Here is a 19,558-nt window from a genome sequence, read left to right as displayed (position 1 = left end):
CAAATTTTTGGCTCTGGTATCTTTGGAGCCTACAAAGTTGGGCGATTCACAGGTTACATATTGCAATCTTGCAAACCCTGAAGCAGCTATGAATGCAAGTACATGCACTGTGCAACCATCGAGATTCGAGTGTAAAATATTTCCTTAAAAAGAAAAAAAAAACTCTCTTATTGGCTGATATAATACTTTTGATGTATTTTAAAATTTCTCTTATTAAAAAATGCAGAAGATGCATTAATCAACTCTCATTGTGACTCTGAAGGAGTAGAAAAACTTGTATACAATGATTTTATTACTTTAGCTTGGTAAGGTTTTAGAATTAGTTAATTGTGTTTTGCCATTCAGCAGAGTAGTAATTTTTTATAAGGACTATAGTGAGTCTTGCATCTCATTATGAGATACATTTCATGCATAGTATTGACTGATATCACCACTATAACAACACCACTCTAATAGGTTGGTAGAATTGTTATACACAAGTTTTTCTCCCCAACAATAGGAGAAATTTTAAAATACATTAATGGTATTATATCAGTCATACAATAAGTAAATAATAATATGATATGTTTGTATTTATTTTAAAAAATCATCATGTAAATGATGGTTATATTAAATTTAATAACACGTATCATGATATATCATGCATATATGAGAGATATTCTAAAATTTCTCTTTCAACAAACATAGGGTTTTAGATTTTAATATATAAAAAACTTCTACTAGGTAAAACCATTTAATTAATTAATTAATTTTTGAAATATGTTAGATCTCCATTCTCCAACAACAAAAGTGCTTAGGCCCAATCCCATTGGCAAGTTATCAATTTGCATGGCACTTGTGCGCGGACTAATATAAACTGCCCTCAATATATGAAAAACCAACTTCGAAAACAAAACTCAGTAAGAAGGGAAAAATAATTGAATTCAAATTGATATAGCAACTTTAATTCCATCTCTCACTCTGAGACAAAGAAAAGAGAGGAGAGGCCTACTTTCAAATTTTTTTATTTGTTTGTAGTAATAATTGACTTGGTTTAATTTCAAATAAAATATAGACATTGCCACACGGTCCCGCTAAAAGAGTTTTTATGTTGATGCTAAAATTAATGTATCAATTGAATGATATCACAAGGTTAAATGTTCATTTCGTCCTTAATAAATTTTTAGTTAAGTATTTATTTAGTTCCTGTATTATAAAAAAAAAATTTAAGATATTATAGTCGTTAATTATATTACACTCTTACCCTTATTTTTTTTCTTTTCTTAGACAATAATACACTTGCAACAATATTTTTGGGGATATTAATGAAAAGAAAAAAAAATTTATCAAATTAACCTTAAAGTAACATATAAATTTACACAAATTTTATACTATTATTTTATTTTTAGGATAAGTTTGGTAAATTAATTTTTTTATAAAATAATTATTAGTAAGATTGTTGTAGAGGATACTAAACATTGTTTTAAGTTGACTGATATTATTGATTTATAAATCATTGTTAGCAAGATTGTTTTAAATGTATAAAAAATATTAATTTTTTCACTCTGATATTGATTGATTAATTTGTTACTGAATAATTATTGGTTAAGCTACTAATTAAGTTTTTTATAAATAAATAAATTAATGACAAGAATATGTTGCAAAAATATTATTGTAATAACAAAATAAAAACAAAGGGTGAGAATGTAACATATTTTTAATTACAAGATATTTTAAGAATTTTTTTAAAATATGAGGACAAAACAGACAATTAAGTTAAAATATAAGCATTAAACAAGCAGTTACCCATATGACAAGTTTAATATGATAGTAAGACCACACAAAATTGAATCGGTCATGTCTCAGTTTTGATATGGCATATTATGTTTATGTAGGTCCTTGATACATCTTCCATTTTGCTCAATGGAAAATATCACTTCTTTGTTGATGAAGATAAAATGAATGCCATATATATAGACACTTACTCATTATCAGCATTGCTTATACGATTATATATCTATTTTAATTGATAGAATTGTTATATTAATGTGATCTAGTGAGCATGTGGACACAATATAATTTTGTGGCTCCTTGTGAATAGTACTTAAGTTGTGGATCGATCAAACAACTCATATGGCACTATTGGTCATCGTAAGATGAGCATCATTGAGGACTAAATCATTATTTGTTGTATATGTTTAATAAATTGATAAGATTATTTTAAAGCTATCAGTTATCAAATGCAAAGTACACATGTTAATGCTAGTGATTATAGGGGAGTTTTTGTAATTGTTGACATGTCCCCTTAAGGAGGATTCAAAAAATTGAACCCTACGTCCTTCTTGAAGCGATAATAGACTAGAAAAAAGGCCTATTGTAGCTTCTCATGGCTCTAGGAAAAAAAGACCTGCAAAAAGACACAATGAAAAAAAAAATAGTGAAAAATATGATAGGAAAATGTATATAGAGAAGTGATCACACTCACAAAGTATCGGGTCGGATCCAAAGGACTCTACAAAATAAAGGACTACTTTAATTATTATTTCTATAGCTTATTAAGTTGTGATCTCTATATGAATCATAATTCTTTTATATGAATGATAATTCAATCATTTATCTACTCTTTATATCAATGATTATTGAATCGTATAATATAATAATTCTCTACTCTTTCTAATGCTTGTTGCCTATGCATTTATAGGTTTATTAGTCTGCTTGGGAGTGTGGTGAGATAGTTGGGCTGCCAAAACCCAGCTACTAAGGTGTTTGGTAACACTTGTAGCTGGGCTTTGGCAGGTTAGTAAATTTTTTTTCCCAACTTCTATTCCATAGCTGTAACTTTTATTCCACAATAATTGTAACTTAAAAGCTATAGCACCTCACTCCCAAACACACCTTATGTATTTATGATCCATATTTGCATTAGGAGTTGAAGAGTCATAGTCAAATGTGAATTGCAATATTATCCTTTGAAAAATAAGCCTAACCATATTAACGTTAGGAATAAGTTAAAAGACAAAAAAACACAAATTCTAATTCAATGTATTTTGTCATTCTAGTGTATTGAAATTTATATTTTTTATCTTCTACCTTATTTTTAACTTTAATATGATCCTGGATCTCTGATTGAAATCTCTCTTTCTCTCTCTCTACACAGACATAACAAGATAATAAATTATTATAAAATGACAGTCATCATGTAAGTGATATATATAATCTTAGAATTTATCAAATGAGTTCCTAGTTATGTTAAACATTAAAGTTAAGCCTTTTGCTAGTTATATTATCTACTAAATCTTGCACGATCCCACGTAGCCACCAAATGGATCGAACCTTAATATATTTACTAGATAATTAGTTTGGATCACTCCTCTTCCCGTCCGCACCACACCTATCACAGTGAGCCCCAAATGAGTTGTTTGAGTTCATTTGTACTGTATGAAAAGCACATTTATCGCGTGACATGTGATATGATATAAAGTATATTACACAAGATATGCTCTTTCATGACATCAATAGCATGAAGTATAATGCCTTAATTTTTACATATACGGCCATCGCATGAATTTAAGGTCCCATAAATAAGTTTTGCATGTTCTCTGTAGCATAGGAAAGTATTTTAACTAGTTTGCATATTTGCTTGGCGTGATCTTACGCGTGTAGAATATTTGCGTGGCAATTCGCATGCCAATTTTTGTGTCAAATTGCCTGTGTTTGATAAGAAATCTCAAGTGTATTCATTAAGCCTTGAGGACCTTTCAGAATAGTCCCGTTGAACTAGACTTTGACTAGAACTCAATCTTATTTAAGCTTACTTTTTTAGACTTAAAAATTTGGACTTTTGCTTGTGTATTTTTTCGTATCTATGGAAATCAATAGCCAAATGCGTGGTAATATTATGATTTTTGTATCAAAATTAGAAAACCTTTCGGTTTTTCTTTATTTTGCAGCAAACAACAAGGATTGGACTCCAATCATTGGAGTGTCAAATACCCTTCCTACTAATAAAGATGGATTGGCTACAGCGCCAAGAGGACATAAGATACACAGACCGATTAGCGGACATACAGCACAGTTCCATCCTGCCAACGCCGGGCCAGAATGGACGCAGCACATGACACGCACCTTGGTGATCTCGCTTGTGATCTCAAAAGGCCTTTCTCGTTTTCTGTCATTAAACCCATTGATTTTAAAGAAGGAAGCTATTGGCCTTGATTATTAAAAAGCAACATGCCATTTTCACATTTTCACTTCAAAAGCATAAACAACATCAACATCTTATCGAAGTTTCTGCCCTTCTTGTAACTTGAAGCTACGCGTCTCACATTGTTTATTCAAAATCTTGCTTTGGTATTTTCTTATGTTTCTCTTCTTACATACTTAAAGCATTTTGGTCTTGGAATGATGTGTCAAGTCCCATGTGAACATTATAAAAAAAGGCATCCCCATTTCAAATAATTGATCAAACGAGTCCTAACAACATATATAAATTAAAGATAATGACACCCTCTGTATGAAATTATAGAATAGTCAAATTTTGAAATATTAAGGGTCCAAAACAATCATAATCCTTAAAATTGCGTGTTTACAATTTATACATTCATGATGAGATAGACATAATCATAACTTTGTATGATTTGATAATTCGAACATATTATTACTTGTGTAATTCAAAATTTTAAATTTGATTTCTTTTTTGAAATATAAAATTCAAGTATTGATTAGATGGATCGGTTATCTATTAATAAATGATAAAATCATTAATAAAATAATGTGGGGGGTATAAATATGATTGTATTAGAAAAATAATAATATTAAATAACAAGGCCCTGACCCCTGAGGCTTAGGTTTAGTAAAAAATCCAGCCCAGCCCCCCAACCCTTTGAGAGCTTGGAGAAGGGCTTAAAAAAAAAAAACTTAAGCCAAGCCCAACCATCTAATTTTTAAATATAAATTTATAAATTAAAATCTAAAAGTGTAATTATTACTTGAATACTTAATTTGTAAATTAATAATGTTATAAAATTTTATAATCATGATGTTAAACTCTCTCTTAAGCATTAAATAATTAAGAGAATACTTGAACTAGGTGATCTAATATTAAAAAATTAAATCTCTAAATTTTTATTTACTTTATTTATTTTAAATTATTATTTCTTTTAATTCATTATAAATTATAATAACTAATTGATTATTAAACCATTATAATTTATAAATTTACAACAACTTAAAAAATTAATTTTAAATTTTAAAAACCCAGGCCCGCAACGGGCCCGACCCTCATTTTTTCTAAGAAAGGCTCGGAAAAGCCTACCCCCGCCCATTAATTCACATTCCCTACCTGGGCCTAGCTGTCCCCATTCTATATTTTGGTGGCAGTCTTGAAATTTTACATCCATTTTGAGTCCGTGTTTGTAAATTCGCTCTGCAGTCACACAGGTCTCAAGAAGTTATCTTTCACGCATGTGCAGTCTAAACCAACCATGAACGCTTTTTAAACTTTGAAGCTGACCCTATATCGCTCGTGGCGTACACCGCCACGTCACCTCAACGTAAAAATTCTGAAAAGCACATTCAAATTTCATCCAATCTCAACGGTCATATCCTCTGTCCAAACATAAATCAGAGCCGTAAGATTTTTTGATGATGCTGGACAGTTAAGCATCTCTGTCTCAAACACAAGCTCTTTCTCTCTCCATAACGCTCTCTTTCTCGCTCTAAAACTACTACTACTTGCCTATAATATAAAATTAAAATAATTAATGCGTTTTCTGAATTTTTATTTTAGTGAGAGAATCTAAAGGGACAAAAGACCTGACACGGCTTCTATATGAACAGAAAAGGAGAGAGGGACTTGAAGTAAAATTTGATTTTTGAATTGGATCGTGATTGTTGTATTATTTGTTCTGTCTTGTTCCGTTAAAAATGAAAAATACTTTAATGGGTTTTGGGTTTTCAAACTAGAGCTTCTTTCATTTTCTTAGTTGAAGTTTCTTGCGTTTTGTTCCGTGATTTCGAGCATTAAGTGTCTGTTTCTTCACTAAGAAACAAACAATTTCTGTACATGTCTGGTTCTCAGGAATGCTCTAGCTGTAGTTGATTGCTAAATATGGAAGCATTGTTGGGTCTCAGTTCAGAGAGAACGTGATGAATAGATTTGAAGATAAAGCCATTCTGGGTTGCCAATTCCTGGAATTTTGAAGATTAAGCTTTATTGGGTTGCTTTCTGGAGAAAAAAGAAGATCAAGATTTCAGTTTCTGAGTCTCAATTAAAGGTTGGTTCTTGACGCTTTTTTCGTTTGCTTTCTTTGATTCTTGCTTTTCCTCTTTTTCTTCTGCAAATGGCTTCTCCTTGTTTTGTTCTTATCTGGGTTCTTCACAATTGATCAAATCTGTTTGCTATCATTTTTCTTAATCTGTTTCTTTGTGCTTACTCAGAAACTAGAGAGAGAGAGAGAGACCCATTTTCTGGTGTCTGTATACATAAGCACGCCAAATTTGAAAATTTTCTCCAGTTCATTGCGTACTTGTTTTGATTTTTAGTGGAGTTGGGTCCATTGAGGAGAATTTAAATACACTCTACATATGTACAACTGTAGATAGAGACTCCTCCTATCTTCTCTTCAAAGGGAAGTCTCTCTCTTTCTCAGTCAAACCAGCTAGGGGGTGAAAATGGCAATACGTATTCCTACTTTTCCTGTCTCTCCTGTGATTCTTGACCGTTGGATGTAGATCGGAATCAGCATCAAATCTTCTTGGTGAAAAGTAAAGTTGTGGGTTTCATTGTCTCTCACCAATTTGCCCCTCACAGTAACGATGGAACTCTCTTTTTTTGCTTGATATGTAAAAGGGTGTTTTGGTATTTCAAACAAGTTACTCACCGACGACGGCTTCTTAATTAGACGGCACTCAAGGCCGTTAAAAGTAACTTCTTACATCGTCATTTAACGATATTTTAGAAACTTTTGTGTCTCCATGAGTACGTGTTATAAAAAAAAAATCAATTATGGTTGGCATTTAATGATATCACTTGACTAAACAGTGGAAATTACTCGTGGGGGCATCTTTAGGTACTTTGATTGTGTTGGTCGGGTCTTGTTTTCAGCAAACAAGCTTTTTGTGATCATACAAGATTCTCGAGAGGCTTGATGTTGGTCTAATTTGTCTTATTTTATTTGCAATAATAATAGTTTATAATATTACACGCCTTATAATTGCAACTGCTCCACTGCCTTCAAATTTTCTATCCAGAGATCCTTTTTTTCCTCATCTGGGACGTTGTATTAAGGTTTGGTTGTCTATCGAATTCAGTTAAAACAACTCTGCAGCTGATTTGTTTGATCCAATCCAGATTATAATCATGGTGGAAGATGGTGGTAACGGGGCATTGGCCAATATTCAATCGGCTGATGAGTGGCTGTTACATGCACAAGAGCTTGTTCCAGTGGCTGTTGAGAAGGCAAGACAGATTAAGGGGTTTCCTGGTAGATGGAAGATGATAATCTCCAAATTGGAGCAGATCCCGTCGCATTTATCCGACTTGTCAAGCCATCCTTGCTTTTCCAAAAATGCATTGTGTAGGGAGCAATTGCAGGCAGTGTCAAAGACATTGAAGGAAGCAATTGAATTGGCAGAGTTATGTGTGAAGGAGAAGTATGAAGGGAAGCTTAGGATGCAGAGCGATCTCGATGCCTTATCAGGGAAATTGGATTTGAATTTGCACGACTGTGGACTTCTAATCAAGACAGGAGTGCTTGGGGAGGCTACGTTGCCTTTGTCTGTGGCTGGTTCTTCAACAGATGCTGAAGCTACAACACATGGCAATACAAGGGAATTACTTGCACGGCTTCAGATCGGGCACTTGGAGGCAAAGCACAAAGCTCTTGACAGCCTTGTTGAGGCCATGAAAGAGGATGAAAAGAATGTTTTGGCTGTTATGGGGCGGAGCAATATTGCTGCTCTGGTCCAATTGTTAACAGCAACTTCTCCTCGTATACGGGAAAAGACTGTTACTGTGATATGCTCACTTGCTGAATCAGGTAGTTGTGAGAATTGGCTTGTTTCAGAAGGTGTTTTGCCTCCTCTCATTAGGCTTGTTGAGTCTGGTAGCACTGTGGGTAAAGAGAAGGCCACAATTTCGCTCCAAAGATTGTCAATGTCGGCAGAAATGGCCCGGGCAATTGTGGGACATGGTGGGGTTCGACCTCTTATTGAGATCTGTCAAACTGGTGACTCTGTTTCGCAGGCAGCAGCTGCCTGTACGTTGAAGAATATATCAGCTGTTCCTGAGGTTCGCCAAATGCTTGCTGAAGAAGGGATTGTCTCGGTTATGATCAAACTCCTAGATTGTGGAATTTTATTGGGATCCAAGGAATATGCTGCAGAGTGCTTGCAGAATCTCACTGCCAGCAATGAGAATCTAAGAAGGTCTGTGGTTTCAGAAGGTGGAATACGAAGCTTATTGGCATACCTTGATGGTCCTTTGCCCCAGGAGTCTGCAGTTGGGGCATTGAGGAATTTGGTTGGTTCAGTTTCTCAGGAGGTTTTGATTTCTCTTGGTTTCTTCCCTCGTTTGGTGCATGTGCTTAAGGCAGGATCATTGGGTGCACAACAAGCTGCTGCATCGGCTCTCTGTAGGGTTTGCACCTCAGCAGAGATGAAAAAATTGGTGGGTGAAGCTGGGTGTACACCTCTGCTCATCAAGTTGCTTGAAGCTAAACCAAATAGTGTTAGAGAAGTTGCAGCCCAAGCAATTTCAAGCTTGGTGACGCTTCCGCAGAACTGCAGAGAAGTCAAAAGGGATGATAAAAGTGTGCCAAATTTGGTCCAATTGCTCGACCCAAGTCCACAAAACACTGCAAAGAAATATGCAGTGGCCTGCCTGGCATCTCTTTCTCCAAGTAAGAAATGTAAGAAGCTGATGATTTCTTATGGTGCAATCGGATATCTTAAAAAGCTTTCTGAGATGGACATTCCAGGTGCAAGGAAGCTCCTCGAGCGATTGGAAAGAGGAAGGTTGAGAAGTTTTTTCAGCAGAAAATAGAAAATGACAAGAAAATCACCCTTTGTGTAACAAGGCCTCTTCTATAGCTTCTGTTGTATGGTTGATGTTTCATGATCTGTATGAAACAAAAGTAGTCAATGATATTCATAATGTTTCAACCATGCAACCGACGTCATTATTATTAATGTTTATAAAATGCATAATGTTTTTTTTTCCCCCCAATTTCTTCAGTTCTCAACGATATCGCCATTTACCACAACTTGCCTTTGCACTTGAACGTGTTGCAATCATGATCTGTTATGATGAAGATTTTATCCCTTGTCATTCTTTATTCTTTTCTACTGTTGTTTCCTATGCATAGATCATAATAATGGTTAAAATTGCTTTCTTTACATATTTATTTTATTATTACTCTTTGTATCTATTAGGCTTTATTTATTTGAATGTGCCATCTCTGGTCAACAGCTTTCAGTCGCTGAGAGCCTGAGAACAATTGTTTACTCCGTTGTACTGTTGTGTATCATTTAGCCTTATAATTACTTGTACAATTCTCCGCCATTGTCCTGGATTCCATATCCTAGCTCGCTCGGTGGGGGATAAGATCATAAATGATTTCTCTTTGAACGCTTTTCAACCTAAAACTTGCTGGGACTGACATGATGCTCGTGCACTTTTAGTTGGTCTTTACTGCTCAATGGTTGAAATTTGGGTTAAAAGAAAAATATATTTTTGACAGCTGCAGAAAAGGTGATACTTATCAGAGAGTTTAAGAGAATAAAGCCGTTACGAGAACTGTTGTGATTTTTTTTTTTTAAAAAAAAACTTTTGGGTATTTCAGTTAGGCCTGCTCCGCAAAATGATATGGAAAGTCAACACGACATCACTTAAGATAGATATAGTTTGTTGTCATACTTGTACAGCACCAGGACCTAACCCCACTAGTTTTGTTGTGTTTTCACTTCAAAGCATCCATCCGCATCTCCTGAATTAGCTGAAGAGTAAACAACTGATTCTGCGCTGCATTATCAACAGTTTGAAGCTTAGTGTTTAGTGGGCTTTTAGGATGGCAAAAGAATGGGCTTAGTGAGCAGTACAAGCACGTTTTGTTTTGGGGCAACCGATTCCATTTTCTGATTTCTGCGTTTCCAGATAAGTGACAGCGCAGCAGTGACTCGCTGAACAGAGCCGTCCATATTTCTCATTCTTCGGATTGGTGTGAACCGAACGGAGCACAAATTTAGAAAACTTGTGGGGCACATGTATTTTATCACCCATGTAATAAATAAACAATGTTATAATTATATATTTATTTTAAAATTTTTTATATAAATAATGGTTATATTAAATTTAATTATATTTATACACTGTACATACATTGATTACTTGTTTACGGTTTCCTCCTTTATCTTTATTATTGTATAATGAAAACGAAAATGAATCGTGATCGTAATTCGTAAATCATTTCGCCCTAACAAAAAAAAAATCAACGGTCGGATCATGAGTTGTGGTAGTGGGACCTTATGCAAAAACTCTCGGAGGAATTACGGTTACACAATTAACGGCCAATGATTTTGTTTTACTACATTGGAAAATAGAGGACCAAACAAGCCCTTATCACAGTCTATCATTTGCGGAGATAGAGAAGCAATCCGGTCATCCGAAGCAAAACGACGCTATAGCTGACGGTAGCTTAACTAAAGGGCAGCCTCTGCAACTTTTCTCAGATAAAATTAAGGGAAATAAGAAAAAAAAAAGGCCAAATTTGAGCTTTTCGAGGCCAAATCGTTGCGCACTTTTTTCGGTACCATACTCTTCTCTATCAATCCATCATATACATAATAAGAGTATCTTAGTAAGATTTGGGGAAAAAAAAAAGAAAAAGAATTTTGTGTTCGCCTATAATAAACAAACCCCAGTTCGTTTTTATTTTTCTCTTCTTTTTGGACCTTTTGATCTGTACTTTAGGTATGTAAAATCGATTTTTGTTTATGTTTATGTTTATGTGAAAGCTTACTGCAATAAGCTGCTTTTTGTTTGATTATTGAGTTATGGGTTTTGATTTTTATTTGGGAATCATGATTAATTAATGTGATTTTAGATATTGGTTTTTAGATTTTGTGATTTTATTCATTTGTTGATGAATTATTCGCTCATCTTGTTTTACTCCGTTGGGTTGCTTGGAAATTTATTGTGGTTAGCAGTTGAACTGAGGGTTGAGATAAAAAAAGTCTTGGAAGGAAGATTGTTTTTTTTTCTTTTTCTCTTGCTCTCTGTTTGTTTACGGCCCACCATTTTTTTTTTTTTTTTCATTTAAAAGTTTCTGAGTTTTTCTTGGAGAAATACAGTATCATAATCTGCCGGTTTAGAAGAGATTATCTGACGCAGAAGCTATTCTGGGATGTTTATGTACTTTGCTGTAGATTGTCTCATGCAGTTATAGGGCGGCTAGCGGTTCATGGTGATGATTCTTGGATAGAAATTTGAAGTTGTAACAAGATTTAGTGCTGCAACTTTTGGTTAATCATACTTCCTAAAGTTATCTTGACATGTATTCTTGTTAATGAGCTGTTCAAATTCTTTTTGCCAATTGTAATTGTGTAATTTTTATCCTCTAATTGAATGGTCTCCACCTTATAGTTTTCTAATTCGTTGAGAATGGACGGATCTTTCAAATGGCACTTTCCCTTGGACAATGGATAATATGCTTTTTATAGTTAAGCTCTTGCTTGACTTGATTTAACTTGTGTTGGTTTTGATTGACATATTTTGCTTCTGTTTTATATTTGTGATGTGGTATTTTGAACATTGTATGCCTGATGTTATTTTGTTAATCTGAGTTATACATGAATCATAACGAACCGCAAATACCTTGATTACAGGATAAAAAATGAGTACACTGGATGCAACCAGAGCAGAACTTGCACTTGTGGTTTTGTATTTGAATAAGGCTGAAGCCAGGGACAAGATATGCAGAGCTATACAATATGGTTCAAAATTCTTGAGTGATGGACAGCCTGGTACTGCCCAAAATGTTGACAAGTCAACCAGCTTAGCCCGGAAAGTTTTCCGTCTTTTTAAGGTTACGCTTTATAGTATTCTTTTTGAAGTAACCGTAGCATAGGTTTTTGGTTTCTTTGGTAGCTTTGTATGACATGTCATTTATTAACTGATAATGTTTTATTCTGCCTGCTGTAAGCAAGAGCTTAAGAAAGAAGCAGATTTGTGAACTTATTTTCTCTCTGAGGTTTAGTTGAAACGTTTGTTGAAATCTGATATTGAACTTATATTTCTATGTGTCTCATGCTGACATGATTTGGTTGTAACTCTGGTTTTTGCAGTTTGTCAATGATTTGCACGCTCTTATCAGCCCAGTTCCCCAAGGAACTCCGCTTCCACTTGTTTTGCTGGGAAAGGTATAAATAGTTTGTGAAATGGCTTCTCTATTGTCTTTTTTTTTCCCCTCTCCCTTTTCCTTCCATGGCTTTGACTTCTTAATTGTTTGCATGTTTCAGTCCAAGAATGCATTATTGTCAACTTTCTTATTTCTTGATCAAGTCGTTTGGCTTGGCAGATCAGGCATCTACAAGGTAAAGACAGTTCTGTACGTTCATTTTAGGTTTGTAAGTTTTTTTTTACCCTCCCCAAAAAGATCAACTACGATGGTACTTTTGCAACAGAACAAAGAGCGTGCAGAATTGCTTGGTCGGATATCTCTTTTTTGTTGGATGGGTTCCTCAGTTTGTAGCACATTAGTTGAGGTGTGTTGCTTTTAGTTTTCTATTAACCACTGGCTTCTATATGTTGGAATTCTAAATTTGGAATAGTTTCTTGTTATGATGGTTTTGTCTAATCCAATTTATCCCTTCCATGTGTCAGCTTGGAGAGCTTGGGAGGCTTTCTACATCAATGAAAAAGTTAGAGAAGGAGCTTAAGGACAGTGATAAGCATAAAGTATACCAACCTAACGTTTCCGCAATAAGTTAACAATGAAACGTTTGCACCTACTGAATACCTAGCTAACTGTTGTCTTTCTCCATCCCTTTTTCTTTTTCCTTGGGATTTATTGCAGAATGAACAATACCAAGCTAAACTTAAAAAATCAAATGAGAGGTCTCTAGCACTTGTCAAATCAGCCATGGACATTGTGGTGGCGGTTGGGCTGCTTCAATTGGCCCCCAAGAAAGTTACTCCTCGTGTAACAGGAGCCTTTGGATTTGTTACCTCTCTCATCTCTTGTTATCAGGTATCAAATTCTACAGCTAATTTTCGGTTGATATCTTCATTACTGTGTTAGTTGTATATCGGAGCCTTTGGATTTGCTACCCATCTCTTGATATCAGGTTTCAAATTCTACAGTTAATTTTCGGTTGATATCTTCATTAGTGCGTTAGTTATATATTGGCTCGTGAACGATGAAATATACGAACATAGGACGGTAATGTGTGAGTTTGAAAATACCCAAACAAAAGAAAACACTATATTTGACAATGGTCTGATTTGAACGAAGGATGAAGAAGAAGCATCAGGCATCTTTAGTCATCATGAATATGAAGATTTTTGTTACTTGGGAAATTATCTTGATGTGACTTGTCCATAGATGTATTTTGACAACTTTTTTTAAAAACTTTTTATTAGTATATTGACAAGTAGTGATAAAATAAAAATTGGCTTTGACTTTCATAAACAGTAAATTAAAATTTAAATAATCCTAGCATTGCACGGCAGCACGGGACCTGATTAAGCCTTTGGGTCAATATAATTCTCGGAAACTGCAACTAGCCACTGCTCATTTTCTGATTAGATTTTTGCTCTTTGTGATGCAGCTACTTCCAGCTCCAGTAAAAGCCAAGGCACCATGAATGGAGAAGGCGGCTTTGCTGCACAAGCTTCAGTGACATTAAAATAATTATTCGTAGTGGTTACATAAGTCAGATGTTGGTGTATGCTTTTGCTCAATTCGCCACCTTATAAGGTGACATTAAAATATTCCACTTGTCGTCAAGATCACTCTGCTCTTTTAAAGTAGTAATAATACCCCTGGCTTGTCTTTTCATTTATGATTCATATAAAAATTTAAATGTCAGTTAGCATCCATATCAGAGAAAACCACATTGCATTGTCAACCAGCATTAAACAATCAGGCACTAAACAGAATCGTCATTAAGCTCATTTTGCCATTCTCGGTTTTGACATCTGGAGATGAACCTCTAGAGTGAGATTATGTTTCTATTGAGCACAGGGAAACTATAACTTCAAACTTCCATTATTCCCCAGAGTGGAGGGAAAGAACGAGCAACTTGGTGCCGAACAAAGGCTACACGGTGAACTGCAAGGAGAATGCAGAATAAGTACATACATTTCTGCCTGAGCACTACAATAAAAAGGCCTTAGACGATGCCACTCCAAATGGAATTATTACTTGGTGCAAAAGCAGGGATCAAAGTGAAAAAGGAGATACAATTTAGATTTATGTGACACACTAGAGAACGAACTCATCATCTGATTCATCATCTTCTTCACCCCACTCATATTCCACAACATCTACAGCATTGCCCCGCAAGATGTTTATAATCTGCCCCACACGCCTCCGTAAATACGCACTCTGGATTAAGGATGGATCATCAAGTGTGGGTTGAGCATAACTCAGAACCTTCAATGCAAATCTCCCAGAGGGTTCAGGGCTTTCAATACCGAATGCAGGTGATAATGATCGTCCCATGATCTGAACATGAGACACACTGTGATATGCCAATAAAGTACCAAAATTAGGCCAGTATACGATGGAAATACATATTCTCCTCATACACAGCTAGTAGCCAAAATGATCATAACAGTTTCTAACCAAAGATAAGCACATGAATGTCTCATCTTTTTAAAAAAAAAAATGAAAAGACATGAATATCTATTTTGTTCAGAATGAAAGTAAAATTTTCAAAAGATTCTCTCTAATCAATAAAATGGTGCCAAAATGAATCATCAAAGCCCTCAAAACAGTGTATCAACTAAAACTCATAATCCAACAGCCATCAGTTTGGCCAATGCTAATGTAAAGATATTGTTGGATAAGCTTGGAACTCAAAGCTGATCTGTGACATAAACATTATGGCTAAAAATTATGGCTAAAATAACAAAGTATTCAATTAAGGTACTAGCACATTGATCCTGAAAAAGTTCACAACAATTTACCATGAATACCAAAAAAGAACAATTGAAAAGAGAGGAAGGGGCAAACCATATATAGAATAAGCCATCCATATCTTGTCTCTGAACCCTACCCAGAAGTTCAATCAGCAAAAACCCACCAATGCACAAAACAGGTTCTGGAAGCTTGAACGTCTGGAGGCGATTCTCCTGTTGGTGAATTCATTAGGATGATTAGAATGTGGATGGGAAATATAGAAGAAACAAAGTGTCACTCAGAGAGTCACATAGCAGCTCAAAACAAACAATTTACAATGATGAAGACCAAATGATAAAAATACTGCCATTGACTCGTAAGAATATCCTAAACTTTTCAATCAAGAGATTGAGTTTAGGCCTGAAAGTGCATTTCGGTTGCATTCAGCCAGCTTCTAGGACCTTTTGCGGCAAGCCATGGTCCTCAAAAGTAAGTTCAAATTGAAACAAAATATAATGAGCAGTTTATTCTCCCATTTACAAAATTAGTTCTTGGTGATAAAAGGCATTTTAGGCACTGATAAATGCAATGGTCAAGGACTGCCCATCTTTTAATCCATATTTGGCTACTTGAAAGGTATCAGCCACTCTTTACATCAAATCTCTGTGCATGGAATTGACTTACTGCGGGAATGTGCCATAATGCACCCCCAGCAATTACATAATTGTCAGGCTCCTTTTGTGCACACAATCTGAACTCATTATCTCAATCTAAAGTGAGATTATGCAAAAGGTGATTATGTCAAATGATAATATTTTGGTGCAAGAGAAGATCTATTGAAGGTTTATTCTCTAGATGCTATTACAGTCTTTACAAACTCATATTTACTTCAGCTTCTTTTCAGTTGATTGCAACAATATAGGTAATAGCACAGTTAGAAATACAGCTTAGAAATACAGCTTACCTGGGCCATTGGGAACTCTTGTGAAGTGTACGTCCAGATGAATTTATTTTCATAGTCCTTATATGACTCACCTAAGGGAACATCCACAGGAGACTTTGGATGACCCATTCGGAAGCGCACAGCTTTGGCTGAATATATAGGTAGACCCCATTGAAAATAAGCTGTACAAAAAATACATAAACTTATCATCAGTGACAAGAATTAAATTTGGTATGTCCTTTAAAAAAAAAGAATGAAATTTGGAATGAAGAACTCGAGTATCAATTTTCTAAAACGATCAACCTTCGAAAGGTTGTATGCTGACTTCAGTAATAACACACAGATCACCCATCAACTTATATAACAGCATTTCAGGCTCGGCGGGATTGCTGTTTCCTTTACTTGACCAGTACGAAGCTCTCTGCGCAACTACATCTCTAGGTTCCAGAGTATTGTCGATGCTCTCCTCTGGATAATTATCAGTGCTGGAAGCACAGATTGGCTCTGAAATCAAATCTCTAATAGGAAATGTTGTACAACCTCGTGCTAAAAAGGCATAAGCTCTGTGCTCCCTCTCCAAATTTTGCCACTCCATAAAATTACTAGATCCCACCTCTGCAGGGTCTTTTGTACCATATCTTTGTTCCACTACATGAACAACTTTCGATAACTGAGGAAACATTCTTAGGCACAGCTGCCGACAGAGACCGTTTGCAATGACTGCAAAACATAGAAAATTATGTATCTCTCAGCGACAAGACTGCAATCTTAAAACACATAAAGAACCTTAAACCTTTTAGGACAAGACCATAGATTTTCTGCTACGTCTACATTTGAAAAATTCCATCAAGTAGAGACAAAACAAGTAATTCACCCCTCAGCATTACAACCATGAAGTTGGTACAAAAACAGAAGAAAGCATAGACATTACTGAATACTTTCGCTTACCATACTGTCGCCAACAACGTGAGACACAGGTAACACGGAGAAGATCAGATAGATCATCCAAACAAGTGAGGATCTGAATAGACATGTCGGGATCAAGCCAGTTCACAAAATCAATTCGATTCTCCATTTGAACTGACCAACTGAAATAATGCAACACAGTAAATAAGAACTTGCACGGATAAGCAAAATAAAACTTGGAGAAATCCAAACGGTGCCTAAAAGCCCCATAGAAAAGAAAACACACGCACAGGCACAAATTCCTGAAAACCCCTTTAATACATTCAAGGAGTGAAGATAGATGGTAAAGAGAGCAAGGTTCAAATGAAAAATCTGAAAGCTCCTATAATTATTGAACCAAAAATGAAAGAAATTAGGGATTTTTAATTCTACAAAAACTTGCATACATTATTAACATGGTTTCAGATTCAATAACATACACTCGCATAAACGGCCAGAAAGTAGTCACAAAAATTATGATTTTCCATTAAAATTCAAAGGTATATACTACTAAAAATTAAAAGCTCGAAATTGACGAAGAAAATTAAACCGAAAAGCATAACAAAAAAGAAAAAAGCTTTTCAGGGGATGGGAATCACAGACTCACGGTTGAGAGAAAAGATTAAATTTTTGCCCTTTATTGAGGAATCAAAAGAAAAATCCCCAAAAGTGCGAAACCCTAGAGCGAGAAAGCGTAATAATTTTGGGGAGAGAGAGAATTGTTGTTGGTGGTGGTGAGTAACTGATTATTGCCACAGAGCGAGGTGGCATGTGACTGGGAGTCACACATAGGCATGGCTAAGCTTGGTGAAAGCTAATTTCGAAAATTAATTTAATTCATTAGATATATTTTAAATCTTATCTGACTGCCATTGTTATTTTGATGGATTTCATTCCCCTTTTTAATTTACTTGGGACCCGGTCGATAAATTATTAAGGAATAAATTAGGTTTATTTTGTTAAATATTTAAAATCTTGAAAATTTTACTTATTTTTCTAAATTTATTATGTTTCGATATTTAAATATTTACATTGAAATTAAAACAATAAATTTTTGTGATTCTTTTTATTTAAATGAGAAATAAATAACTTATCCCCAAAAAATCTATTAAACATATTATGTATAAATTTATAGAAAGATTGCTTTTTATTTTTTCTGATAAAATTTTTTATTTATAAAAATAAATAAAATATCACTTATAATATTAAAAATAAATATTTATTCAGATATTTATATATATTTTTCAATCAAATTCAATTTTTAAATTTAAGGCAAAAACACAAACTTCTATTTTAATTTTCCTTACTTTGTCCTGGGCACCCTCGACCATCACCTGGGTACCAATCAAGTACCCTCCGGTCATTTTCTTTGGGCCCATTTTGTTTCTCAAATCCAAAATCAAAATTTCAAAATTAATTTTTCCATTTGAATTTTTTCAATTATATTAGAAAATTTTGGTGATATTTCATAAATCATACTATTAACTTATCTATAATCCTCTGTTTGAACACCAACACAGTTTTACATTGATGATTTACGGGTATGATTTTGATTCAATTTCGTTTGTTTCTTTGGATGAGAAATAATTTTGAAGTTTGAATTGATCCTTCGACATATGTATTAATATTGAAAAGTCGTGTGTTCTTCATAAATTATTATAATAGAACAAAAGAATGGATCAGCTTAAAAAAAATTTTACCGTCATTTTCTATTGATTCCTCCTAATAAGAAAAAGCCAATCTCACTCATAAATTAAGAGAAGTCAAATATCAAATCTTATATTTAGGCTATTAATATATATATTTTTTCAATAACTCTTTGAACAATTTTGAAATTATTTCTTTCACCATTCAGACACTTTGATTCCAATTCCCACGGATGAGATTTTTTTTTCCCCCTAAAAGAAAGCAGAAAATTTTCTGACATCAATTACAGGTAAATAACAATCCAAATTAAAACCTTTCTAGAAAATACAAATTTAAACATTTTTCTTTTATTGTAATATTCGTTTTTATTTGTAAATCGAATTTTTAAATACATTCATGGCAGTTAAATCTCCTCCTTAACAAGGTGAGCACGGTTCATGACTCAAAATATATATTGTATATTATATTATAAGAGGTTTTACCAAGTTATATTGAGTAGGGCCTAAATAAGAGAAAAATCCTATTATTATTATTATTAATTTAATATTTGTTGCATTTAAATTTAGCGGAGAGTTGATTTTTATTATTTTTAAAGATATAATTAATAATTATTAAATAAAAAATTTAATTATATCTTAACTTTATATTATTTTAAGTATATATGTTTGGCAGAGAAGATTACGAAGACTAAACGCCTAAACGGGGGATAAGAACGAAACGTAAGATGCAAATCCAAAAAAAAATTAGCTGGCTTATACGCAGCCCACCACCTTCGGACTTGGGTCCCAGCAGAGAAAACCCGAATCACATGATAGAATGGAACATGGCCTCACATCTCAAGGCGGTTATAATTTTGGGTGAATCCATTTACACTTTAAATTTTACTTTTGACATGGGAAAAGGACTGGTAGCTTTCAATTTT

At 34.3% G+C, this 19,558-nt stretch overlaps 3 protein-coding genes across 6 annotated transcripts; 2 read left to right on the top strand and 1 right to left on the bottom strand.

Moving 5' to 3' along the window:
- The first annotated feature begins 5,663 nt into the window (after positions 1–5,663).
- LOC102624738 (vacuolar protein 8) lies at positions 5,664–9,205 on the top strand. Of its 2 annotated transcripts, none has more exons than XM_006490946.4 (2): positions 5,664–6,254; positions 7,331–9,205. In XM_006490946.4, exon 2 carries the CDS (start codon positions 7,340–7,342, stop codon positions 9,020–9,022), a length of 1,683 nt encoding a protein of 560 aa, XP_006491009.2. In that variant the 5' UTR covers positions 5,664–6,254; positions 7,331–7,339; the 3' UTR covers positions 9,023–9,205. The 2 variants fall into 2 exon arrangements, with proteins under 2 accessions (XP_006491009.2, XP_024948333.2); XM_025092565.2 differs by having other exon boundaries at positions 6,418–9,205.
- Positions 9,206–10,576: 1,371 nt separating this feature from the next.
- On the top strand, positions 10,577–14,036 carry LOC102625032 (peroxisomal membrane protein 11D). Of its 2 annotated transcripts, none has more exons than XM_006490947.4 (8): positions 10,577–10,784; positions 11,863–12,062; positions 12,322–12,396; positions 12,496–12,570; positions 12,661–12,741; positions 12,860–12,934; positions 13,053–13,226; positions 13,807–14,036. In XM_006490947.4, the coding sequence occupies exons 2-8, from the start codon at positions 11,871–11,873 to the stop codon at positions 13,840–13,842; spliced, it is 708 nt and encodes a 235-aa protein (XP_006491010.1). In that variant the 5' UTR covers positions 10,577–10,784; positions 11,863–11,870; the 3' UTR covers positions 13,843–14,036. The 2 variants fall into 2 exon arrangements, with proteins under 2 accessions (XP_006491010.1, XP_006491011.1); XM_006490948.4 differs by lacking the exon at positions 10,577–10,784 and adding an exon at positions 10,791–10,948.
- Positions 14,037–14,225: 189 nt separating this feature from the next.
- Positions 14,226–17,809, bottom strand: LOC127898611 (F-box protein At4g00755-like). Of its 2 annotated transcripts, none has more exons than XM_052437310.1 (6): positions 17,597–17,809; positions 16,993–17,132; positions 16,348–16,764; positions 16,066–16,226; positions 15,216–15,334; positions 14,226–14,721 (listed from the first exon to the last, which is right to left on the bottom strand). In XM_052437310.1, the coding sequence occupies exons 2-6, from the start codon at positions 17,117–17,119 to the stop codon at positions 14,463–14,465; spliced, it is 1,083 nt and encodes a 360-aa protein (XP_052293270.1). In that variant the 5' UTR covers positions 17,120–17,132; positions 17,597–17,809; the 3' UTR covers positions 14,226–14,462. The 2 variants fall into 2 exon arrangements, with proteins under 2 accessions (XP_052293270.1, XP_052293269.1); XM_052437309.1 differs by lacking the exon at positions 17,597–17,809 and adding an exon at positions 17,430–17,572.
- Positions 17,810–19,558: the final 1,749 nt, after the last annotated feature.

Source organism: Citrus sinensis, chromosome 3, assembly GCF_022201045.2.
Source record: "Citrus sinensis cultivar Valencia sweet orange chromosome 3, DVS_A1.0, whole genome shotgun sequence".
NCBI classification, from domain to species: domain Eukaryota; kingdom Viridiplantae; phylum Streptophyta; class Magnoliopsida; order Sapindales; family Rutaceae; genus Citrus; species Citrus sinensis.
Note: the sequence above shows the minus strand (reverse complement) of the source record. Positions and strands in the feature narration are given on the sequence as shown.

Bases quoted from the DNA above. Each gene is read 5' to 3' on its own strand.
- LOC102625032 (XM_006490947.4), top strand. From the start codon at position 11,871: ATGAGTACACTGGATGCAACCAGAGCAGAACTTGCACTTGTGGTTTTG. The intron at 12,571-12,660 runs GTAAAGACAGTT...CTTTTGCAACAG, and splicing joins GCAGATCAGGCATCTACAAG to AACAAAGAGCGTGCAGAATT. The intron at 12,935-13,052 runs GTATACCAACCT...GATTTATTGCAG, and splicing joins AGGACAGTGATAAGCATAAA to AATGAACAATACCAAGCTAA.
- LOC127898611 (XM_052437309.1), bottom strand. The intron at 16,765-16,992 runs GTAAGCGAAAGT...TATGTTTTGCAG, and splicing joins ACGTTGTTGGCGACAGTATG to TCATTGCAAACGGTCTCTGT. The intron at 14,722-15,215 runs GTTTGCCCCTTC...GGCATATCACAG, and splicing joins GATGGCTTATTCTATATATG to TGTGTCTCATGTTCAGATCA.
- LOC102624738 (XM_006490946.4), top strand. From the start codon at position 7,340: ATGGTGGAAGATGGTGGTAACGGGGCATTGGCCAATATTCAATCGGCT.